At 39.5% G+C, this 26,001-nt stretch overlaps 1 protein-coding gene across 1 annotated transcript in view; it reads left to right on the forward strand.

Moving 5' to 3' along the window:
- Positions 1-415: 415 nt before the first annotated feature.
- SLC6A11 (solute carrier family 6 member 11) overlaps positions 416-26,001 on the forward strand; it is a 473,797-nt gene continuing 448,211 nt past the window's right edge. The window contains exons 1-2 of the mRNA XM_073592347.1: positions 416-599; positions 1,145-1,378. Coding sequence (XP_073448448.1) covers positions 1,159-1,378 — 220 coding nt within the window. The 5' untranslated portion in view covers positions 416-599; positions 1,145-1,158. The remainder of the gene's footprint in view (positions 600-1,144; positions 1,379-26,001) is intronic.

Genomic DNA, 26,001 nt, shown 5'->3' on the forward strand with positions numbered 1-26,001 from the left:
GATACACTTTAAGCTCAACTGTGCACAACAATGCAATTAAATACTCTGGACTGAAATCTTGACAAGCCCTTTTCTCATTGGTAAAGAAGTAATTCTAAGCCATCTTGTATTGTTTCTAAAAAGCAAGAAATCATAAATATGCATTTTGGTCTATATGGGCATTGTGTATGTCAGGTGCCTCCTGTAATGCATATATCAGATCAGAATTAGTGGAAGCCATACATTGTCAGTGTAAAATAATGCGGAAAAGCTGTCCGGACCATGTGAATTCAGCAACCAGTACTGAACATGTGCTGTTTTAAAATGTAAATAAAGATTTCCTGCCTGTCATGCAAAGGTATTAAACCAATAAAGAAAAAGAATGCTTAGTGTTTAACCATTGAGCACCTTAGATGCATTCACTAGATTATAGAGCAACAGAGTGAGATGGATAGTCTGGGAGAGGGGGAGGAAGAGGAGGGGGAGTGAACAGGAGGAGGCTGCTATCACATCACTCCTGCAAAGACAGAACATTTGCAAATTATCCATTTTATGGGTAATGTGAACAGTAACATCATTGCTACCATCCACTATTATCCTCTCGCTGAAACAATACTAGGGTAAGTGTGATTTCATGTCTGTTTTTTTGCTCAATTCAATAGACTGTTGACCAGCATTCTCTTAGCTCAATCCTTGGATCTTGAACATCGTAAGAGCAGCAAAGGAAATCTATAAACACAAACACATCTCAGTAGCTTAAAAAATGCACAGGGTGGAGAGATGCATATTGGGTATGGGCCATTTAGTAGGAAAATATAACATAGCTATTATTCTATAAACTTGTGCTTCTCATAAATGCAACATAACAGCCAGAGACATTTAACAGTTGGTTCTCTCTCATATAGTATAATCACAAACAATACACATAAGAATAACAATACATGCTTTAAAATGTAATGTTCTAACATTGGCGCAAAACAGCTAAAAGTCATTGACAAAGTGGATTCATTAACCAGACAGGAATTCTAATTGGTTAAAAATGTGTTTACATTGGCAACTTCACATTGAATTATTTTACAGGACACCTATTGGTATTGAAAAACAGATATTTTAATAGGTTTATCATGGCAACAATCAGAGGGTAAATCTCTTTTCACATTGACAGGTTAAGCAAGAATCATGACAGCTGAAAAGACTATTCCTGTTATTAATGGGAAACCTGAGGATGCTTTGGATGCTGAAGCTTCAAGTCCCAAACTGGTCCACAGCAATGACAAGAAAGTCAATGAAAGAGGCCACTGGAATAATAAAGTGGAATTTGTGCTGTCTGTGGCAGGGGAAATTATCGGGCTGGGAAATGTGTGGAGGTTTCCATACCTTTGCTACAAGAATGGAGGAGGTAAGGCAAGATGAAATTTGGCTGAGTTGCCTATGATGTCAAGTGCTGGACAGTTCCCTTTGTTCATTAATATAGTTTGGTTGTTTGTTTTTTCCTTTAAAGAAATAAATGCTTTAAGCACATTGGATTAAAGTATGCAGCATTACAACATAAACAAAATGCATACATACAGTATATCAATATAAACAACATGGGGTTAGTTATTAAAAGTAGTTATGTATGCTAGAGTAGCATATCTTTTTTTTTCTCTTCAAACATCCAGTTGGGTGCAGGCAATTGTTGATATCTAAAATGTTTGGAGATTTCCATACCCATGTTACAAGAATATAGGAGGTAAGGAAGGATGACATTTGGCTGAGTTGCCTACGATGTCAGATGCTGGACAGTTCCCTTTAAGAAAAAAAAAAAACAACTTTGAGTACATTAAATGAAAGTATGTTGCATTACAACGTAAAGTAAAACACATACAGAGATCAATATAAGCAACAAGGGGTGATTTAATAAAAATAGCTATGTGTGATAGTGTAGCATATCTTTTTTTCTCTTCAAATATCCAGTTGGGTGCAGACAATTGTTGATCTAAAATTTCATGAAAATATACATTTTCACTTAATTTTTTAACATTATTTTTAAAAACATCCACTTAATATTAATTAATAGTTACAATTACACACTGTGGGCACACAGAGTGCAAGCATGTATTTTTATGTATTTGTAGGTGTGGTTTACTGTAATATGGTCTCACTTTACAGCACAGTCACTATCTTTCCTTGAGCATTTTCTAGATGGGATGGAAACTATATTAGATTTATTAATTTTAGTTTGTTGATCAATAGCTTCATATCCTAATTGTGTGATAGATGTAGTGTAATCCAAACTAGCTAATAGGTAAAATAATATGTAAATTTGTATACACTAATGCGCTACTGTGAAATGTGTATGTTTTTGGATTGCATTATATTTCACCAATTTTGTTTGTTTAGCTAATAGGTAGATGGTTCTATCCATATTTTTACAGCAGCCCTGAATTGAGATTTGTATTCCAAGGTAATACAAGTATTGAACTGAGACTGGACCCTATGCAGGCAATTAGATATGCTTTATTAAATTTGGTACATTTTAAGTATTTTAGAGTGAGTTTCCCTTTAAACCAAATGTGTGTGTGAGGCAAACCTGTTTGTAGGACTTGCACACATATACTTAAACTTTACTATATTCTGGTTTCCTTATGGATTCTACATACCTGTGATAATCTTCTAGTTGAGTATGCCTAAGAAAAAATGCTACCAGATTTGATTGCATAGCAAAAAATATTAGAACCATTATAATAATTATTTTACACATTTTTAATTAACTTTTTCTTACTGTAAAATAAAAATATTGGAACTATAGACTGCATTTATTTCATTTAGGTATGTAATGTTAAATAAGAAGTGTATTTTTGTTAAATACAGTATATTATGCTTCTATTTATTTCCATGATGACTTCCATTAACCTTCTTTGTTTGATTGGTCAATAATTCACAATTATATAATTCAGTTACTTGTGTACCTAAATAGGTTTAGACGGTGGGGTTGATTTATTAAAGGCAAATAGGGTGTTTACTCTGCAAGGGAAGTTGCACTTCACAAAGGATTTTTCCCCAGACCTCAGTAAATATGGTAAAATTTCACAATACAAAGATTATCCAATCAAGCTCTAGGAAAATAAAAAAAGCATCATTTTTGTTTGCACATGATTGGATGATAGAAGTCAACAGAGCGTCACCTCATTCACGCTCTTGCAAAGTGCAACTTCCCTTGCGAGCTAAACAGCTTATTTGACTTTGGTAAATCAACTCCAGTGGTTCAAAGGAAAAAGGAAACATTTTCTAGATTGTGCCAAAAAAAAGAAAAACAAGTGTCAAAGTAAATAGAATATGATTCATAAATATAAAATGGTGGTTTTTAATTGTGTTTTTTTTATGTTGCAAATTAGGTAATATAACACTGTGTTTGTATTTGCTTATTAGGTATTGTATATGTCTTTACTTTTAGGAGGTCAGATATATAAAATAATAATCTTGATGCTGGTTTGGTAATTTTTTATAATATAAATCTGTGACATGGATATAGGAGCTTTTAGAGACCCTTACATTCTTCACTCAAGATAACTGTAAATCACAGATTTTATGTCTCCATTATTAATCTGCAGTCAGCATGTAAAGGCCATTATATCCATGACCACATTATGTTTGTGGCCAAGGACAAGTTTGGCTTGTCAACACCCCACTTTTGCTCTTAGTCTGTTTAGCTATTTCTCAATAAAGTAAATGACGTAACTGTTCACTTAACTTATGGAGATAACCAAGCAAAATACTTTATAATGCATAGGTTACAACAACAGTAGCACCTACAGGAACATGTTTTCATTCTGTTACATTTATTAAAACACTTTAGGTTTGAGCACTGAATTAGCTGGTGCACCAAAGAATTAACGTTAAGAGATGCTCTACAGGCATGGTGCATAAGTTTCCTAACATATCTAATGCCATGTAAATATTTAGCCCCTATATTAACTATAGAAATATATATTTCTTTCTATTGTACTGAGTATATAACCGCTACTTACAATTGGAATACAGATGAAGACAATGCATTGTAATTCTTTATCTTTATCTTTGTGTGACTTAAGGCAAATATGTTTCAAACTTTAATAATTAACTACTACAAAACAATAATAACATACCAACACGTATCCTCTGGAGCTCTCCATGGTGTTATAGTATGTAAATACAGGACTAACAGTAAGGCAAAAGATAAAGCACTGACTTCTGAGCCTAAAGTGGGCCTTCACCTACTCCCATTCCCACAATTGAGTATCTTTATTTTTAATTTTTATTGCTTTTTTCCTTTTTTCTGTGCTGCAGGGCAGCGCTTCCTCCTTTCTTGCCTAGGCGTAAATTACACTGTGTAAAAATTTCCCTACCTAATCCTACAAGGTCTGCAGTTTTCTATTCTAACCAGACAAGGGAGCCCTCCATAAAATACATGGCAATGCAAACAAACAAAACAGAAAAATGGATATGGGCTCTACCTTTCTCCAGGACCTTCAGGTAAAACAAATATGTATCAAAGATATTTGGAAACACATGAAGCATGCATCGTGATGGCACTCAATGGGTTAAAATCACATGCAATATCTCCCAAAGCTCACTTTGGGACTTTGTTTATACATCATGCCCATGCTAAATGCTGTATTCCCCGGCTGGGGACAATATGCTAAGCTCTTTATTGCATATGTGGGTTAACAGTGAATATCCCAATTGAAGATATCATTGCAACTATTGCTCACTTATTTGTATATGCTTGTGGACTTTAATGATTCTCATGTGACAAGATAGCGCCCATAACTGTGCGAGGGAGGTGGCGAGGGAGGTGGCTAGATGCTGTGGAGAGAAGATGTTTTGAAACACTCTATATGGTCCCTATTGCCTCCGCCAAACCACAGCACTTAAATAATTTACTTCTATAGTCTGAAATTCAGCAGAATCTATTTCTAAAGAACTTTGCACAAACTACCATTCCTATACTACATGATTCATCTGTATAAGGAAGACAGTTGGTCTGTTTGAAACTATATACCATCAGCTTATTAACTTTATTTTGTGAGAGAGAAGCAACTTTACTCAATATAATGTACAGCATTGTCTCCTATACCACACTCATTGCAACTAGGTGGTAATTGGGTGGTTTGTCTTTGTTTTTATTTTGTTTGTAGTCTTATGTATGTGATTTTAATAGAGTCTAATAAAGATATTGTATGTGCTCTTAACCCATTGAGTACTGTCACGATTCATCACACATGCTTCATACGTTTACAAATATCTTTGACTCATGTTTGTTTTACCTGGAGGTCCAGAGTAAAGGTAGAGCCCATATCATTTTTTTTTTTGTTTGCATTAGCGTGAATGACACTGCACCTGATCCACGAGTTCAAAATTTGTTTAAGAGCTCGGCCCAGCCTTCAGTACCTGACAGAGACCTTCAGCAGATCTGCACATGCGTGGGTATGCAAATAGGGAGATACAGGACCTCTGTTTGGTCTGTACATGTGCTTATCTTTTGACACGTGCATAGATGTGTCGTAGTGCTCTGCCAGTTCCTTAAGGCCTGGCAGAGCCCTTTGGCACATCTATGCATGCACCAGACCATCAAAGATGGTGGTGTCGGTAAGGGGATAGGGACAGCAGTAAGAGGACTGAAGCTCCTTTTAAAATCTGAACTCCAGCTTTACCTTCAGTTTTGCACAGTTGTACATGCTCCTCTCTGGTACTGAAATAGCTTATTCTGATTTCACTGTGCACTGTGAGCTTCTCACCGTGTGCATTAGAACCTGCAGCAAGTCAGATAGAGCCAGTCTTTTTTCCAGGCTGTAGGACATCCGGCATCCTCTAGCCCTTAGCTCTCCAGACTGACTATTCCTTTCTCAACCCATTCATCTATTGGATTTATGTTCCTTTAATCATGGAGACTTAAAGGATAAGTTGCAGGTAAAAAAATGTGCATTTATTATTTATGTTATTTTATGTTTTGGAGCCTGTAAATCGCTGGTGCCATGCAGGTCTCCTGCAGACCTCTCAGTGTATCTGTGTGCCCGTACAGGCAAGCAGACACACTGACAGGATGATTCAGTGAACTACCACGGCGCTCCACAGCGTTGTGGTAGTTGGTTGAAAACTACAGGCTGACATCCGCAAAGGATGTCAGTACTTGTAGTTAATTCATTCACAGAACTCTGTGAATGAATGACGCGAAGCCTCGCTCGGTCACGTTGATTTAAAAAACTGACAGCTAGTTCAGGGAACTTCTCCCGTACTGCTTTCATGGGGGGGTGGGGGTGGGGGGTTAGGAGTCAGTGGCTACTCCATTGGGAACTAGCTACATGTTCCACCCTAAAAACTGGTGGAACATGTAACATGTTCCCAAAGGTAAGATAATCCTTTAACATCATATGTAGACATTACCTAGGGCAGTATGCATGCAAATGAAGTCTTCCTAGGAATGACCACTCCTTCAAACTAACATACATCAATCAAGGCATTTTAATATTTGCTGTAACAGAGATAAAGTATCACTCACACTTTTGCCAATTTTCATGTAAAATTTGATGTTAATCCGCTGCTCCAGATTCCTGACACCTATTTTCCTCCAACAGAGCAATGCACACACATGTTATTTTTTCTACTACTCTGTAAAAACAGAGACAACTGGTCTGTAACCCAGGGTAATGCAAGTTAGAACATGTCAGAACACGCTTGAGTATGAATGACTATGTGACTCAGCACCATAGTGCTAAATCACAAGTATTCTGGAAGTTAAATTGTCACACCTTGAATGGTGATGTCTGCCATTAACATATATTCTTTCTTGAAATGTTAGATTGCAGAAAGACAGCATTAAGAGATTACTTGTTAATAATTTGCATTCATTTGTACAAGTAGTGATAAAAACTGGCATTTTAAAATAAACAGTTGTTTGAAATTATATTTGGAATCAGTGGTGGCTGGTGCTCAAAATTTTTGGGGGGTGCAAACTAACTGTAAAATTCTGAAAAATACTTAAAATAAAAAAAACATTAATTGCAGCCTCACTGTGCCTATAAAATTCAGCCACTTTACCCATCAAATGCAGCCACTGTGCCATTAATTGCAGCCACTGTGCCCAGCAAATGCAGCCACTGTGCCCACCAAATACAGTCACTGTGCCCAGCATATGCAGCCACTGTGCCCATCATATGCAGCCACTGTGCCCATCATATGCAGCCACTGTGCCCATCAAATACAGCCACTGTGCCCATCAAATGCAGCCACTGTGCCCATCAAATGCAGCCACTCTGCCCATCATATGCAGCCACTGTGCCTGTCAAATGCAGCCACTGTGCCCATCAAATGTAGCCACTTTGCCCATCAAATACAGCCACTTTGCCATCATATGCAGCCACTGTGCCCAGCATCTGCAGCCATTGTGCCCACCAAATACAGCCACTGTGCCCATAATGTGCAGCCACTTTGCCCACCAAATGCAGTCACTCTGCCCATCATATGCTGCCACTGTGCCCAGCATATGCAGCCACTGTGCCCACCAAATACAGCCACTGTGCCCAAAAAATACAGTCATTGTGCCCATCATGGGCAGCCACTATGCCTACCAAATACAGTCACTGTGCCCATCATATACAGCCACTGTGCCCAGCATATGCAGCCACTGTGCCCAGCATATGCAGTCACTGTTCCCACCAAATACAGACACTGTGCCCATCATGTGCAGCCACTGTGCCCACCAAATACAGTCACTGTGCCCATCATGTGCAGCCACTGTCCCCACGACCCCCCCACTCGCGGGACTCGCGGCTCTGACAGCACACCTGTCCCCCGTCTCTGGGCTCTGACAGCGGCACCCCCCTTGGAGCTTGTGGCTCTAACAGCACCCCATTGTGGCTCTGGCAGACCTCCTGTGGTCAGGTACTGCCAGACAGCAGCTCCTCTCCAAGTGCACCAGGGTGGCGGCGACCTCGGCTCCAGCATGTGTCTCCTCTGCTCCTCTTCCTAAGTGCCAGGCATCCAATAGGGTGGCCTGGTACTTTGGCCAATCAGGAAACAGGTCTGACGCCCTGCCTCCTTTTTGGCAGCGAGGAAGGTTAGTGTGAAAATAGCAAAAATTATTTTGCTATCGTCACACAATTGGGTGGGATTAGGGCGCACTCTCTGCGCCCCGAGCCCACCCTATTTTGAAGCCTATTAGAGAATCTGGCTCTAATTAGGTGCTTCAAAAAGTACCACCCCCTCCCGCCCCTCCATAGGAATCCGTGCATCCCGCGTCCTGAAAGGGGCTGGGCGCATGGATGGGGGGGGGCAGCGCCCATGCGCCCACAATGCACGGGCCACCACTGTTTGGAATATATAGGACACTTCTATTAAAGCTTAAAAATATGTAGAAAATGGGATTTTAAAGGTACCCCTGATATAGGAAAAGACATTATCTACTAAAAATATATCAAATATTTATTAAAGCAGTTTTACAAAAAAAAGTACGATAAAATATGAGAACAGTTTTACATTCACAGTCAAAGGTATACATCCTCAACCTAATATTGACAATGAAAAAAATTGTGGTCACCAAGAGTTCAAAGCATAACCACGTCCACATAATTTCAACATGTTTCGCCCAGAAGGCTTCATCAGGAAAATGGACGAGGCTTTTCAATTATTCAACAACAATATTCACGATAAAAAACAACCTTGGATGTTCAAAAGAGAAAGAGAAAAAAAGGTAAATACACAAAAAAAAAAATATACATAAAACATTCACATTTATGTAGCTTGAAAGCTCTTTAGCTTGTGCAACCATAGCTCCACCAAAACCACCCTCCAGAAACAAAAACAAAAACAGGAACAAAAACCAACCCACCCCCCATCCCACTCTCCCCCCCACAAAAAAAACCCCCAAACACCCCCCATCACACAGGCTCACACCCAACCATCCCCTAGTACTCCCACCCAACACAACCACCGCGTCAACTCCATACCTCTGTTATAGAGTTCTGGGGAAGTCGCAGGATGCGAGGCATCAGCTGAGAGAAGAGGGCAGGAGGGGTGCCCCTAGAAATCACTCCCCCCTGTGTAGTCCAGATGGATGCCTGATCACCCGTAGGGAGGGATGTATATTTTCATGGATGAAGATCATCACAAGCAAAAAGGATGATTACAGTATCTGTAACAGATATCATAGATAATAAAATTTCACACATATTGCGGGTGAAGAGAGAGGTAGACCACAAGACAAACTAGACAGTGGACACCACTCACCAACCCCCCGAAGAGTAGAAGAGTATTTGTATTGGGAGCTCATGAGGACTGAATGGCACAATATCAATTGTAAAAAAGCACCTGTGCAGGTGAAGACAAAGCTGCTCCACAGTTTCTGAAAAGGTATATAAAGTACATGTAGCTATGTTAAACTTCAATGCAACGAGGAACATATGTACGCTGCAGTTTTAAAGCTTCAAGAGCACCTGCTCAAGATATCACATCGTTATGTAAGAAGCTACGTCACATTTCTATTGGCGCTGCTGAAAGGGCACCCTAAAGTGGTGGGCCACAAAAGATAATCACTTCCTATATTTAGAGAGAAAAAAAAAAAAGGTTTGTTTAAAAGGAAATAGAGCACCAAAGTGGTGCTTTAGTTTACAATTAGACATATCACAGAGTGCTAGACCGATTAACGGTCAATGTTTAGTTTTACCTGGTGCCGGCGTCCATGTTTAGCATGAGCTCCCTGACTGCTAGCAAGCATCTGAATGTGTGGGGTTTAAATATCCCTCCCCATGGCCCCAGAATGCTGTGCGTGTCATCACACTGCACCTGGAGCCAAGCGGACACAAAAGGGAAGTTCCTGGTCCAAGGACTGATGACCCGGAACCGGAAACGACAGACAGGAAGTAAAACTACTTCCTGTGTACCCAAAACAGCACTAAGACTCCCTTTGGAGACAGTGCTGAGCCAAGAAAGAAAACTTGGACAGTTGGAAAGATGGCTGTGGTATACGGTTATACCGGTATGTCAAGGACTTTAAGGAGACCTCAAGGCGGGCATATACCGGATTGGCACCCCTCCTCCCCTCTTCTCTCAGCTGACGCCTCGCATCCTGCGACTTCCCCAGAACTCTATAACAGAGGTATGGAGTTGACGCGGTGGTTGTGTTGGGTGGGAGTACTAGAGGAGGGTTGGGTGTGAGCCTGTGTGATGGGGGGTGTTTGGGGTTTTTTTTTTTCTTCTTGTGGGGGGGGGGGAGTGGGATGGGGGGTGGGTTGGTTTTTGTTCCTGTTTTTGTTTTTGTTTCTGGAGGGTGGTTTTGGTGGAGCTATGGTTGCACAAGCTAAGGAGCTTTCAAGCTACATAAATGTGAATGTTTTATGTATATTTTTTTTTGTGTATTTACCTTTTTTTCTCTTTCTCTTTTGAACATCCAAGGTTGTTTTTATCGTGAATATTGTTGTTGAATAATTGAAAAGCCTCGTCCATTTTCCTGATGAAGCCTTCTGGGCGAAACATGTTGAAATTATGTGGACGTGGTTATGCTTTGAACTCTTGGTGACCACAGTTTTTTTCATTGTCAATATTAGGTTGAGGATGTATACCTTTGACTGTGAATGTAAAACTGTTCTCATATTTTATCGTACATTTTTTTTGTAAATTTGCTTTAATAAATATTTGATATATTTTTAGTAGATAATGTATTTTCCTATATCAGGGGTACCTTTAAAATCCCATTTTCTACATATTTTTTGGTTTACTACCTTAGGGATGATGGTACACACATAAAAAACGTTTGTAAACACTGATCTCTACCCATATAGCCTATTCTATTAAAGCTTGTTTATTGGGATCCAATGCCACATTCAAATACATTTAGTATAATTATTAAAATAATAACCAGTTTGTTACCACTTCTTCATCTCAAAATGTTCAAAAGGTTTGAGTTAGGTGCAAAAATAGATCTTCTCTCATATGGTTTTGCATTTTATTTCCCAGTTAAAAGCATGTGATGTTGGGGGGGGGGGGGGGTAGAGATTCAATATGGCTTCCCAAAATGGGACAGGACAGACAAAACTATATTCTAGATCAGATCAACAGTTATCCCAAATTTAAAAGTTATATACAGATACCTCTGATGATAGCTCTGTGCATTTGATAGCTCTGCTGATAAAAACTTCAAAAAAGTCACAGTTTTTTCTTCCAAAAATGTTTTCTTTTTCCTTCATACAGGTGTCTTTATACCAACAACATATATACACTATATTGTCAAAAGTATTGGGACACCTGTCTTTACACGCACATGAACTTTAATGGCATCCCACTCTTAGTCCGTAGGGTTCAATATAACAGCTTCAACTCTTCCGGGAAGACTGGCAAATATAACAGCTTCAACTGTTCTGGGAAGACTGTCCACAAGGTTGTGTCTATGAGTGTGTCTATGGGAATGTTTGATCATTCTTCCAGAAGAGCATGTGTGAGGTCAGGCACTGATGTTGTACAAGAAGGCCTGGCTCACAGTCTCTGCTGTAATTCATCCCAAAGGTGTTCTATCAGGTTGAGGTCAGGACTCTGTACAGGCCAGTCAAAATCCTCCACCACAAACTCGCTAATTCATGTCTTTATGGACTTTGCTTTGTACACTGGTCCAAATCATTTGGTGAAGGGGGGATTATGGTGTGGGGTTATTTTTCAGGGGTTGGGCTTGGCCCCTTAGTTCCAGTGAAGGGAACTCTTAAGGCGTCAGCATACCAAGACAGTTTGGACAATTTCATGCTCCCAACTTTATGGTGCTCCTTTATGCTCCCAACTTGAGGATGGCCCCTTCTTGTTCCAACTTGACTGCGCACCAGTGCACAAAGCAATAATAAAAAAAATAAGCCAGCAACCCAAGAGCTTCGTCTTCACAGAATTTATTTAGTACAACAGCAATGAACAATCCAGCATTTAGCATTATTGAGCACTCCGCTCATCAAGTTTCAACATAGCAGCTGAGCGTGGGTGAGTCTTTTTTGTGATTCAGTGCACAAAACAAGGTCCATAAAGACATGGATGAGCTAGTTTGGGGTGGAGGAACTTGACTGTCCTGACCTCAACGTGGTAGAACACCAGTGCACAAAGCAATAATAGAAAAAATAAGCCAGCAACCCAAGAGCTTCGTCTTCACAGAATTTATTTAGCACAACAGCAATGAACAACCCAGCATTTAGCATTATTAAGCACTCCGCTCATCAATCTTCAAAATAGCAGTTGAGCTTGGGTGAGTCTCTTTTGTGCTTCGGTGCACAAAGCAAGGTCCATAAAGGCATGAATTAGCTAGTTTGGGGTGGAGGAACTTGAAAGTCCTGACCTCAACCTGGTAGAACACCTTTGGGATGAATTAGAGCGTAGACTGCGAGCCAGGCCATTTTGTCCAACATCAGTGCCTGACCTCACAAAATGCACTTCTGGAAGAATAGTCAAACATTCCCATAGACACATTCCTAAACATTGTGGACAGCCTTCCCAGAACAGTTGAAGCTGTTATAGCTGCAAAAGACTGGGAAGACATTAAAGTTCACGTGTGTAGAAAGGCAGGTGTCCCAATACTTTTGACAATATAGTGTATCTAAAGCCAAAACGTTTTATTATAGTTTTGGACAGAGTAGGAAAGTGTTGAAACCTGTCAGATTTTTAGTGCTGTCTTTGTCCCCACTATTGAGATTTACCCTCTTTATTTGTCATAAAGACAGAAAGCAAAGGGAGATCCAACATTTTACATTTGACCCTGAAACAGGAATAGAGAAGATATCTTCCAAAGTGGACATCTGTTGCTGGCAACAATTGACTAAGATGGGATTTTTTTTACCATTGCATAACTAAAACAAAAAAAAAGATTTGATATTAGACATATTCTAGGATGCCCATAAACAAGCTGATGCTAAATATGAGTTACAGATTTAAACATCCCTTACCACAGTGAGACTATTTAAGGGTTAATATTAATCTCTTCCAAGGGTCTCAGCTGGAAAATTTCTACAACCAAGGTAAACTGGTAAAAATTTCACATTCTGCTTCAGGTGAACTGTACAATCCCATATCAGGTGCCGGCTCATCTCTTCTCCACTGAAGCAATCAATTTCACCAGCAATAAGAGTACCGTACACAAAGATGCAAAGTAATATTCTTTCATTATTAAAATAGCCTGTAGGAATGAGTTCTATTCTGACATGTTTTGCAATAGACACAGTGCTTTCTTTGTGCCTAGCAGGAAACATGTCAGAATCAAACTTGTTACTGCTGGCTATTTTAGCAGAGGAGGAATATTATGTTGCATCTCGGTTTGTGGCATTCCTATTGCTGGTAATTGATAAATCAAAATGGTTAACGTCTCTCTATGCTATGATGTTTTTAACCATCATGGTTGAAAGTTCAAAGTGAGTTCTGGCAGCATATAATCAAGAAAGGACTGGCAGATCTCTGCCTTTCCATCACTCTCAGTAGAAGGTGGGCTGGCTATGGTCACCACTGCATTTTGAGACGCCCGGCGACCTCTAATGAGATCTGCTCTTAGCTCTCCTACTAATGTGGCCCATGTTCAGAAACTGATTACTAATTTATTTAGAACAGTCTAACATTATTAATTTGTCAGATTCACTTAAATTGAAGCTTGACCTCTGAATGATGTCAGGAGAAATAGCGAGGCAATTGTGAAGCGATCTGCCACACGTATCTCCCATTTAATCAACCAGCCGATTCATGCTGCTGGCTGGGATTAGTTCACAGTGTGTTCAAGCACTGCATGGCTCCTTCCTAACCAGAATGAATTCCTTAGAGGAATAGGAAGATAGTAATGAAATAAGATTGTTAATGATGGAGGCTGAAAGGAAAAATGTCACCGGATAACTTTGCAATCTTTTATGTTTTTAAGAGAAAAAAAAAAATAAGTTGCCTTCTGCATATTTTCTTGCAAACATATAAGGTAATAAAACTGAAAAAAATGTGTGCATGCAAAAAAAAATGTTTAACCAATCAAGCAAAGGGGAAAAATGTGCTCCCTATGCCCTAGTGTCACCATTTCAGGGAGAATCGGTAGTTGGTAACCATCAATCATGGTGCCTGGATAATAGCGTATTGAAACTATTAGTGACTCTGCATCACAGCCCTCCTGGTCCCAAAGATAAGACAAGGTTTATACTTACAGCTGAATTTCAGGTAGTTAAAAACGACACAAATTATTGCAGCTCTGTATTTATTAATACATACCGTAATTCAATCATTATTTTTTTAACTAAGCCTCGTATGTCCTGCTATCAGACTCTTACCTCCCCCTGTACAGCAAACTGGAAAGGGGAGAAGCAGCAAAAGGATCAAGTCAGCTGTCCTACAGAGCTCATGTGTTAACAAGAAGCATGCTAATAGGAGGAGAGAGAGTGACAGAGAGATCAGCTTATCAGTCTGCTGCTGTTTCTTTCACTGTCCAGTCACAGTCTGAGGGAGAGACAAGATCTGTAACTGTTGCTTAACTCCAGCAGAGAAAAATCAGGTCCTTTGTCCTTCCAGACAGGGATGGGCAAAGTGGACGATACAGCAGCATATGTGTATTTTATCTGTGTATTTAGTTGTTTACCTGGGATTCAGCATTTGTATCCTTATCAGTTTTAGATTATTATTTTTGAAACATGGTTAGTTAGCTATAATGTCAGTAGCTATACTTTACACCTGATGTATCAAAGACCACATGCAGCTAATCTGACCTGCACCTCCAGCCAAGTCATTGGTAAACTGTGAGTTTGAAACACAAAATTGAGTGATGGTTGAAAAGAGTAAACAATAAGAATATGAACCTTAAATACACAGATGTACATAATTGATGGCAATGCTACCATGTGGTTATAAGTCTGCATAATTTTTTATCGTTATTTTATATCTAACGCACTAACACAAAAAATAGCACAATAAAGAAGTGCCCAGTAATGGTTTAGACATGGTTTATGGTATTTCTCCATTAATGTATTCTATTTGCTACTTAACCTAAAAACTAGGAATTATTTCTTCCAAGATAAAGTTAGAGATTAATGCTGGCCATACACTATACGAAATACCAGTCGAAATGCGGTAATTTAGACAGTTCGTTCGTTTTTCGGCCAGGTAATTGGCACAAAATCGATAATCATTGGGATGTTTTTGAGCCAAAAAAAACAAAGGACAAGTTTGGAAATTTTCTGCTGAACGAACGATAAATTGAAAGGTTAATGTGTTTCCTGTCCGAACTGTTTGCACTAGGTATATGTAAAAAAATGAACAAAAAAATTGATTCATTTATGTCCACTGAATGATTTATCGGTCATTACATGATGGCACTATCGTTTGCTCTCATGGCCGAATGTTCATTTTTCGAAAATGTGTTTGGCCGATTTTTTGTGTAGTAACAATACCAAACAGGTACAGGGGTAGTTCATTTTTTTTCTAACCACACCTTAGTTTAAAACATTCCTATTACATTGTGGTCCTTATGGTTCTTCTGATAAAATAACCTGCTTGTGGGATATGGAACAAAAAGTTTAATAAAGTTCTTTTAAAGTCAACATAAGTTTTCTTGGGGTTCAAGACTTCGAGGAGTGTTGGATGCCCGTCCCCTGTCCTGTGCTTTGATTTCATCCTATGACCCCTACATCACTACAGGACTCAGCAGTGATGTAGGGTTTGGAGGATGGAACCACAGCGTGCAGAAGGTGACACAGACATCCAACAATCTCTGAAGTGTCAGATGTCAAAGAGTCTTATGAGGACTCCTGTGATGGAATAGTGGTAGAAGGCTGAAGAGGTGAGTGTAAGTTACCTGACAGGTTCGCTTTAATGTAACCAATGACAATATTATCATATATAATATATTACATATTTTACTAGATGTATCTACTTTTTAAAATTTTTTCTGTGTATTCTAAGTAGAACCTACTAAGGAGACTGTATTGAATTCTTTTTTATATAGCATAACCTGGCATGCTTTTCTGATGTCTTGAATGTTGCTTTGCAAGATTTGATATAACTTCATGATACCTTTAAGTGCCTAGATGGTGTGTTCTGTAACTACGTAAATTCAATAAACAGATTAAAATACAAAACATCATGGTAGAATAATAGTAAACTAATCCAGAGATGGTAGGAGGCACAATATTTTTGACAGCAATGAAATGCACAAGTGTATCTGCATCTTTGCTTTTATGATCACTGCACATTCAGGTTCATGTCCTTAGTGTGCATTAGGCTTTCTATTTACCCAGATGCTTGACTGCACCAACTGTCCCCTTTATGCTGAGGTGCTCCCACACGTGAAGTAACAATCTCAGGTCAGTGCATTATCTTCTTCCACATTAGAAATCCCCATAGCTTTTTTTTTTAACCTTTCCTTAAATGAATTATAGTGCTAACTTCAAGAATCAGATAGCTAAATGTAAAACCTTGGGACATACCTTTTGATGTACATTAGTGTATTTATCGTTTTGGGTGCTTTTTAATTTATGATGCAGGCTGTTTATCACTTTTATTGTTGATACTATAAACTAAAAATATAGCCACTGCTTTAATATTCTTGGAAATTTAAATAAAATGACTATCCTCTCCAATTATCTGAAATGAATGGAAAAATCTTCACCCACTCAGCATACCCAGCCATATCCGTTAGAAATATAAAAAAATATATAAAGATATTGGCCTGTATGTGAAGTTCCCGGCACAAAATTAAAACATGCATGAATGCAGTTTTGTATTCATTAATACATATTTTTTTATATAAATTCAAGCAGCGTAAGTACTTGCATTTGGCCTAGTATCATAGACTCTTTCAGTCCCCCTATAAAAGAGCTAAGACTAGAACATGAAGTAGCAGCAGCTGTTCTGTGGTTCTCAAGTGATAAGAGCAAGCGTAGGTGTGCACCGTCTATTGCATTAGGGTGTGAACCCCAAAGTATGAATTTATTCACCAAATAGGAAACTATGAACACAAATCAGGGATCTGCTTAAGGCATAAACAGCATTTTTTTCACAATTGATCTATATTTTGCAAATACCTTGACAATTGTCCATAATTGTCTTTTTAGTGAATAAACCCCAAAGAGGGCAGAGTTCAGGCATGCACTGCGTACAGAGGACAGAGTTCAGGAGAGCGCTGCGTACAGAGGACAAAGTTCAGGAGTGTGCTGCGTACAGAGGACAAAGTTCAGGAGTGCGCTGCGTACAGAGGACAAAGTTCAGGAGTGCACTATGTATAGAGGACAAAGTTCAGGAGTGCGCTATTTTAGAGGACAAAGTTCAGGAGTGCGCTATTTTAGAGGACAAAGTTTAGGAGTGCGCTACATATAGAGGACAAAGTTCAGGAGTGCGCTACATATAGAGGAAAAAGTTCCGGAGTTTGCTACGTATAGAGGACAAAGTTCAGGAGTGCACTACATATAGAGGACAAAGTTCAGGAGTGCGCTGCGTACAGAGGACAAAGTTCAGGAGTGCATTACATATAGAGGACAAAGTTCAGGAGTGCTCTGCATAGAGAGGACATAGTTTACGGGTAGGTTGCACACAGAGGACAGGGTTCAGAAGTGCACTGTTTACAGAGGACAGACGCAGTGTACAGAGGGCAGATTTCAGGGCTGTGTTGCATGCAGAGGGTAGAGTTCATGAGTGTGCATCTCACAAGCTACGTCACAAGCAAAAACAACTCTCCCCTCCCACCTTAGTTTAGAGCTCCCTCACAAGTTTTCCCCAACAGAGCTTCTCCTTCCACCCATAGTGAGAAGCGGCTACAACTTACAACTACTTGCTTAAATGAAGAGTGCAGGCTGCTGCCACCAGACTAGAGTGGCTGGGCAACACCCCCGTCCCCTCCTTTGCTCCCAAAGAGATGTACAGGATAGGGTGGGCTCTGTGTGAGTTCCTGGGAGCGCTGGGCTGTTGTAAACACAGCCCAGTGCTCCCAGCTTAAAGCACAGGGCCAGCTGGAGGCTGTAAATTGCGGGTCACAGCAGAGTGCACTAGCTCCTAGAAAGAAACTCCTGGGGCCGGCAATGATAGAAGGGATTTAGCTGCAGCAGGTGCAGCGCTGCTCCCAAAATAGGATGGATTACTACATGTGTGAAGCGCACTGTGCATCGCACACACTTGCACCCCTTATGATATGCCACTGGCACATGGGTTTATTAGGGTGCGCTTGCCTATGAGAGGAAGCATGATGTTAGAAAGACAGAGCAGAATGACGAGAGATCAGCTCATCAGTCTGCTGCTTCTCTTTTCTACTCTTTTCTACTCTAGATCTAAAATAAAGGTCAGGAGAACTGGTCAGGAGTGAAGATTGAGGCAGAAACGATTAAAGAGTTAATTCAGCATAAAGATTTAATTAATCGCCAGGCTGATAATTGAGGAGGATTAGTTATTAATTATTGACTACTTAGATGAGACACATATAATATTGGTGGATATTAACGCCTTTACAAAGCTGTCCAAGGACCCAACAGTTACAGTTAAAGAAGTAATCAGAAACATATTACAGAAAGCTTTAAATCTAGGTGTCATTTATAAAGTAGAATATACAGTTCTTAATAACATCCAGTTACCCTGCACTTTCATCATAATCTTAAAGTGCATAAGATCCAGCAAAGACTTCTGGGAAGATAGTATTGACAGCATCATGTATGATCTGGATGGCTTTATTGAAGTTTTTCCCAGCCCTAGTACTAGAATTACCCTACATTGTCTGGGATTCTGGACATTTGTTAGAAATATTATCACATTACAAATAGATAGCTGTTTATGGGTTTCTTTGGATGTGTCATCTTCATGCATTAAACACCAATACAGACTCCAGGTTGTACAACACTTTCTTTCTCATGTGATAATTCTAAGAACCCTAATTTAATAGTTAAATAAATAAAATTTGTCCTAACCCACAATTATTTGTCCTCTATTGCTGAGTTTTACATGCAGATAAGGGGGGCAGCAATGGGGTTATTGGAAACATTTTCACATTTGGGCCAATAACCCTTTTGGGGCAAATCTTATTCTCTTGTTATATAAGTTATATGGATGACATATTGATCATAAAGTAACACAAACGAAAAAAAGCAAGAGTACAAAAAAGATTCCTTCTATGTCTGTTTTAGCACACAATATAACAACTGTACCTTTCTAAATATACAGAATATACAAAATATTGGACTAAAGCCCACTGTCAGCTGATATCACAGAGCCACTCCAGGTTCTGGAATTATCCTGGCAATAATGTTGGGATCAACCCAGTTGCCTCGCCAGCAACCCCTACCCAGCCCAGCACTCCAGTGAGCACTGGCCCCCAGCTCCTAGAAAGAAACTCCTGGGGCCGGCAATGATAGAAGGGATTTAGCTGCAGCAGATGCAGCGCTGCTCTCAAAATATGATGGATTACTACATATGTGAAGTGCACTGTGCATCGCACACACTTACACCCCTTATGATATACCACTGGCGCATGGGTTGATTAGGGTGCGCTTGCCTATGAGAGGAAGCATGATGTTAGGAAGACAGAGCAGAGTGACCAGAGATTAGCTCATCAGTCTGCTGCTTCTCTTTTCACTGCTCAGTTACAGTATGGGAGAAGGACAACCATTTTATGTTCCCCTGGCCATTTCACCATGGCTTGACTGATTGTTGTATCTAAAATACTAATTAAAAAATGCTTTTTGCCATAAAAAAGTGTTGCTCTTTACATTTTCTCTAAAAGCCTTGACTTTATGAATATGGCAAATAATGTGTAAAAAGTAAATATGTAAATCAGAGACAGCAGAAAACTATATACTGTACTATATTCTTCCCTCTAAGGAGTTTTTCCATAATTCAGCAGAATGCTAAAATTCTTTCACGGCCATCAGTTCATTTATTCACTAACTTATTAAGTAAACTCAGCTGCCATTTCAATTAGAAACATTAGCTTGCCACAACAGAGAAAATAACGAAAAAGCTCCTGCAACCTTCTATTCGAATGTGCAAAAGCTACTTAGACATGACCTTGCCTAATAACCTACCCTACATAGAAATTTGCCTCTGGAAGGAAGAGCGTGAAAGCAAAGGAACTATTTGTTATATCACTGATGTCATGCAATTTCTCATAAGGTTGTAGCATCTCACTAGTGTAGGAATTCTTCAATATGCAGATTGTAGTTAGCTAGAGCAAGAAGCATTGGTGATTTGTGATTATGAATATCTTTTGAACAGCTTTTCCTGAAGACAAAACAGCCTAGTTTATCAGAAAAAACTTGATAGAAGGTACTCAAAAAAAAAAAAAAAGAATATTCCATTTAAAATGAACTGCAGATAAACACAATCAATTAGGCAGGATTGAGTCAAAAAAATATAGGCTTCACATGTATTATGTGATCGACTGACATGTTTTCAGAGCCACTCCCTATTTTCATAGCCAAAGCCTGTCTCTGAAAGCTTAAGACAATTGCAAAGTTCATGTATGGATCAATATGGGTTCAGCACGACTGGTCCCTAGGTGACCAGCCCTGCTACCATTTGTTGCAGAATGAACCAATAGAAGATAGGCATTAAACATTACCATGATACCAGAGGCAACACAATCCTATTGGGAAAATTGATGGAAGGGCTGCCATTGGTCTAAGAGCGATACCAGTGTACAGCTATGATCAAGCGCCATTAACACTGTGAAACGCATCAGTTATCTTCTGGACCTGTGTCTCTGATTGATCTATAGATCAAGCTTTATTCAATAAAGGCATTATTTTGGAGTCCGGCTGTCCTTTTTCCATTTTCTGCCATTTAGCCATACTAGTGTACTCGTAGAAGATTACATACCAACCAACATTCCAACTGCTGTCACCCCTAACAAGTGTGCCATTTATTGGATGCAAGCATTTTTGTACAGATTACATTGGGATGGGCTTAAGTTACACGGCACAACTAGTAACAATGACATTTAACTGACGCTAGCCTTTTTATACAGATTACATGGGGACGTGCATAAGTTACATGGCACAACGACATCAGAACATATAATACTTTTACTCATACTAATAATATTTATCGACTATGTCAGCCTAATATTAAAAATTATGATAATGATAACAACACAACAACACATCATTCCACATGTTTCACAATAAAGTAGTATAATGAAAAATATAAATATTGATATAAAGACATGAATAAACATCTAAAAAAGATGTGTAAAAAAACCTTTGAAGCGATCTATAGGTACATCCCTAGTATTCAGCACACTAGCCTATATATACAGTAGCTATATATAAACACATACATCCAATAAATTTCTCTTTCACAGAGCTTCTTGAATTGAACACCTTCATCTCTCATGGAGTAAATGGCTCTAATGCCGAAAGCATTTAAACTTTCAGCTAGCATTATTGGTATCAGAAAGTGTCCCTGTACTGAAAGAGTTTTAACTTGATATTCTGTTTATGATCTAACACAAAGAGGCTGAGTGGACCTACCCATGTATAACTCACCGAGCGGACATACAAGCCCATAGATAACGTACTGATCCTGATTTACTAAAGAGGAATAGCATGTTTTCTTTTCAAATGGAATTTTATATTTGCAAGAGAATTCTCATTTAGTTTAATGAATTTAGGGAAGGTGTACTGACTTCAGTCATTCAATCGTGTAAGGTAAAAAAAAAACATATTTTTAAATTTCCCTTGTAGATGATTGGGTATTCTTTGCCAAGTGATTTTTACTGCAATCACTAGGCTAAGAAAAAATTTGCTTGCAGGTGAAAATTCACTTTGCAGAGTCAAAAGCTTAAAGTGTTAGTTCACCTTTACAGAAAAAGTAAAAAGGTGAACCAACACCATACATCCTCCCCAACCCTCCAAACCCCACTCTACTTATCTCAAGGGTTGCTGATATGTCAGTGTCTAGGTAGTCCAGTGATCTGGGGATTTAAAATCCCAATTCTGCTCCCTCATCTCTGTGCATTGCTTCCGGGATTCACTGTGCAGGTGCTGAACAATCAGAATCACTCTGGTCCATCCCAGAAGCACTGCACAGAGAAGAGGGAAAAGAGCAGGAATTTAAAATCCTCAGACTGCTGGACCGGTTGCAGGGGCACTAACAGCTCAGCATCTCCAGAGGTAAGTACAACTGGAACTGGGGGGGAAGTGTGGAGGGTGTAGGGTGTTAGTCCACCTTTTCATTTTTAACGGATCACCATATTTATGATACTTTTACAGTTCTAAATACTTTTTTGGGTCTGTCTATGAGAATGATTATTCTAAACTAGATATCCTTGTAGTATGCTCTAATGTCTCTTACGTTGCTTAATAACCTTTGTCTGTGTGAACTTTTATCACCCTACCCCCCTGTGCGCATTGTGAACAAGAAAAGCTATGCGACAGCTATGTTGTTCAGGTCCCAACATGCCAATTTGTCCCAAAAAGAGACATATCTGCATCGACCTTCCCCCTTCCTTCTCCTTCAGTTCATACAATAAATAAACTGTTAGCCAATGTCAGAACCTTTTTATCAGATCCTTGAGAGGACACATGCAGAGCCTCTCACGCCTATTTGCTGAATCCACACTTCAGTCTAGAAGCCCTCATAAAACAGTCAAATTTGCAAGCTTGAGGAACCCTGAAAACAAACAGATCCCCACCAGATCCCCCCCACACCCATTGTAAATACCTTAGCTGAAGTCTCTAGCAATACACATTTCTGCCTTGGTAGAATCAATAACTTCAGGGTATTTCATAACTCATGAAACAATAACAGTACAGCCAGAATAAGGACATATTCACCTCCATCAGTTTAAGCCCAAGCACTCCTACCTCATACAAGATGGGGAGCCAACAAGACACATTATCCCTCTTAGGTAAAGTAGACATCTGAAACCTATCATATTTATATCCATTCAGAAGGCAATTCAATGCTGGACGATAATATGTAAGTTAGCAGACTGTAACATGTAGGTATTCAAAGATTTTAGCACCTATAGAAAATTGAATCTGGGACATGGTCATAAACACAGTGACATCCCAGCAGCCACCACTTAGACCGGATGATTGGTCAAGTAATTTCTGTCAACCCCCCCCCCCCTCCCCAGAGGTCTAGAAAAGGGGACTGCAACCACAGTTGACAGCTCTCATTTTAACATCAAACCAAGGAACATCTGTCGAGTCATATGAGAGCCACCCTGCTTGTTGATTTGGACTCTGCACAACCAGGACATGTTAAATATTCTCACCCTCAACACCCTTTTCCTTCTGTTACTTGTTGTCTCTTTGTTTCTTTGTAATACCCTTTTTCTATAAATATTTTATTTGCACCATTTTTACCTTTTCATTATTAAACCATATTTTGAAAATTGTTAAGATTGTCTAGAATGTGCTGATGCAGAACTAAAAGAATCCCTGTCTCTTCAAAGAGTACTAGTGTAGTATAAATCTCTGGATATACCTGTTTGTGGTGACAGCATGTGTACAGATGTTTATTTATTCACGAATTGCTATTGCAAATTTTGGGAATGTTTACTATTTTTCAATAAAAGTTGTTGGTGGCAGTTTAGTTAACTAAACCAAGTGACAATCACCTTCAGTCTGTTGGCAATTAGATTGTGGTCCCACAAGCTGGAAAATCTTTGTGCAGGGTAAGGCTGAGGGTGTCAGATTACTAAGAGACGTTCCAACCTCAGACAAAATTATCCTTAAGCTTCAGCTTTACTGGTATCAGGACTATTTTAGCTTTGAAGCTTCTACTCCACTACAATCTTATACATTTACATTGTTTTTATCGATAGTGGTGCTCAGGGCTGCTGATAAGGGAGTACAACCAGTCTTGTTTTACTGGGCCCGGGCCCCATCAGCTAAACAGAGGGGCCCAGAAGGTGGGAGCAGAGTAGGGACATTTTTTCATTTTCGGCATTCGGGGGCATAAAGTCAAATCAGCGCTGCTTTTCTGCTGCACCCTGGGGGGGGGGTAGGTAAGGTGTAGGCATGATTAGGGGGGCCCCATCAGGAGGGCTGTATGGCCCTGGTGGTGCTCCTGGATGACTTAGCTGCCATAGCTATATTTTGGGCATCTACAAATGTATTCTCACCACAGTTCACAGTAGTTTGTTTTTTTAGTACTCTTATGGGGCGTACACACGGTCGGACTTTTCAGCTACAAAAGTCCGACAGCCTGTCCGACAGACTTTCGACGGACTTTCGACGGACTTGCGGCGGACTTTCTAACGAACAGACTTGCCTACACACGATCACACAAAAGTCCGTCGAATTCTTACGTGATGACGTACACCGGACTAAAATAAGGAAGTTGATAGCCAGTAGCCAATAGCTGCCCTAGCGTGGGTTTTTGTCCGTCAGACTAGCATACAGACGAGCGGATTTTTCGACCGGACTCGAGTCCGTCGGAAAGATTTGAAGCATGTTTCAAATCTAAAGTCCGTCGGATTTGAGGCTGAAAAAGTCCGTTGAAAGTCCGGAGAAGCCCACACACGATCGGATTACCAGCCAGCTTTAGTCCGTCAGCGTCCGTTGGACTTTTGTAGATGAAAAGTCCGACCGTGTGTACGCGGCATTATTGTTTGATTATTTTTATTTTTGTCTTTATATATTTTTTAATGAGTTTAATTTCTATTCTTAACTTGATGTTTGTTCCTGACACAGTTCCTAGAACATGTATTTGCATGCATTTGATCACAGTGAATGAAACCTTTTAGTTTTATCTCTTGAATGTACAAAACTGCCCTCAACTTATCATCGTAATGCAATGAATAATGCTCCCCTTTCAAACGATAAAGACTTCTTCCAATGAAAAATCTGTACTTTGTGAAAATCTTGCTTATCCTGCTCAAATTTCTCAATTTTCTCTTCTACTAACCCTTTCTCAAACCTAATAATACCTTAACACTTAATATTAACCGTTTCATCCCTTTCCTGAAAACATGGAATATCAGTGTATGATTCTAAGATTTTTGTTCAATGCTATAATGCCCTTTTGGACTTTACCTAAATTACATTCATGTTGCTGAATAATAGGATACATTCAATGTTAGGAACATTCCATGGAGTATATTTTCCAATACTCCTTTGGATCACTGTTAAAATAATGTCATTGTTCTAGTTGCGAGCACTGTGGAATTGAATTCAGCTATTACTGAAATCTTCATAATAAAACTCATCAAAGGTATGCACAAAATATAAAACAGTTCATTTACCCAGTCACTAAAGTCTCATTTAAGCTTTAACATATCTTATATAGGCTTTGACATGTCAAATTTCCAGCTCTCATTAAAACACAACCTGGGGATCCCGACATAAATGTCCTTTTAAGGGCACCTTCTGTTTTAGAGTGATAACACTCTGTCATTGGCTCCCAATTGTTCTCCTACCTTGTCACGCAGTCATCCAATAGAGATGACATATGGCCATGCTAACACACATTGTGAAAGCATGTCCCACTGTTGTTACCTAAGTTCATCTGTCGCTCATCTTTGAAAGGTTTCAGTCCAGTAAACTTGTGAAACAATGGGGTTCTGTCTTTGCAACATTGAATCAATTCTGTATAGCAAAAAAAAACAAAAAGGGCACACCAGCCTTGTGCATTACCAGTGGTACCATTTATTATAATAAAAGTAACACTAATGCCCCGTACACACGGTCGGATTTTCCAATGGAAAATGTGTGATAGGACCTTGTTGTCGGAAATTCCGACCGTGTGTAGGCTCCATCACACATTTTCCATCTGATTTTCTGACACACAAAGTTTGAGAGCAGGCTATAACATTTTCCGACAACAAAATCCGTTGTTGGAATTTCCGATCATGTGTACACAAATCCGACGCACAAAGTGCCTCGCATGCTCAGAATAAATAAAGGGATGAAAGCTATTGGCTACTGCCCCGTTTATAGTCCCGACGTACGTGTTTTACATCACCGCATTCAGAACGATCGGATTTTCTGACAACTTTGTGTGACCGTGTGTATGCAAGACAAGTTTGAGCCAACATCCGTCGGAAAAAATCCTAGGATTTTGTTGTCGGAATGTCCGATCAATGTCCGACCGTGT

The sequence above is a fragment of the Aquarana catesbeiana genome, linkage group LG07, assembly GCF_042186555.1.
Source record: "Aquarana catesbeiana isolate 2022-GZ linkage group LG07, ASM4218655v1, whole genome shotgun sequence".
Taxonomy (NCBI): Eukaryota; Metazoa; Chordata; class Amphibia; order Anura; family Ranidae; genus Aquarana; species Aquarana catesbeiana.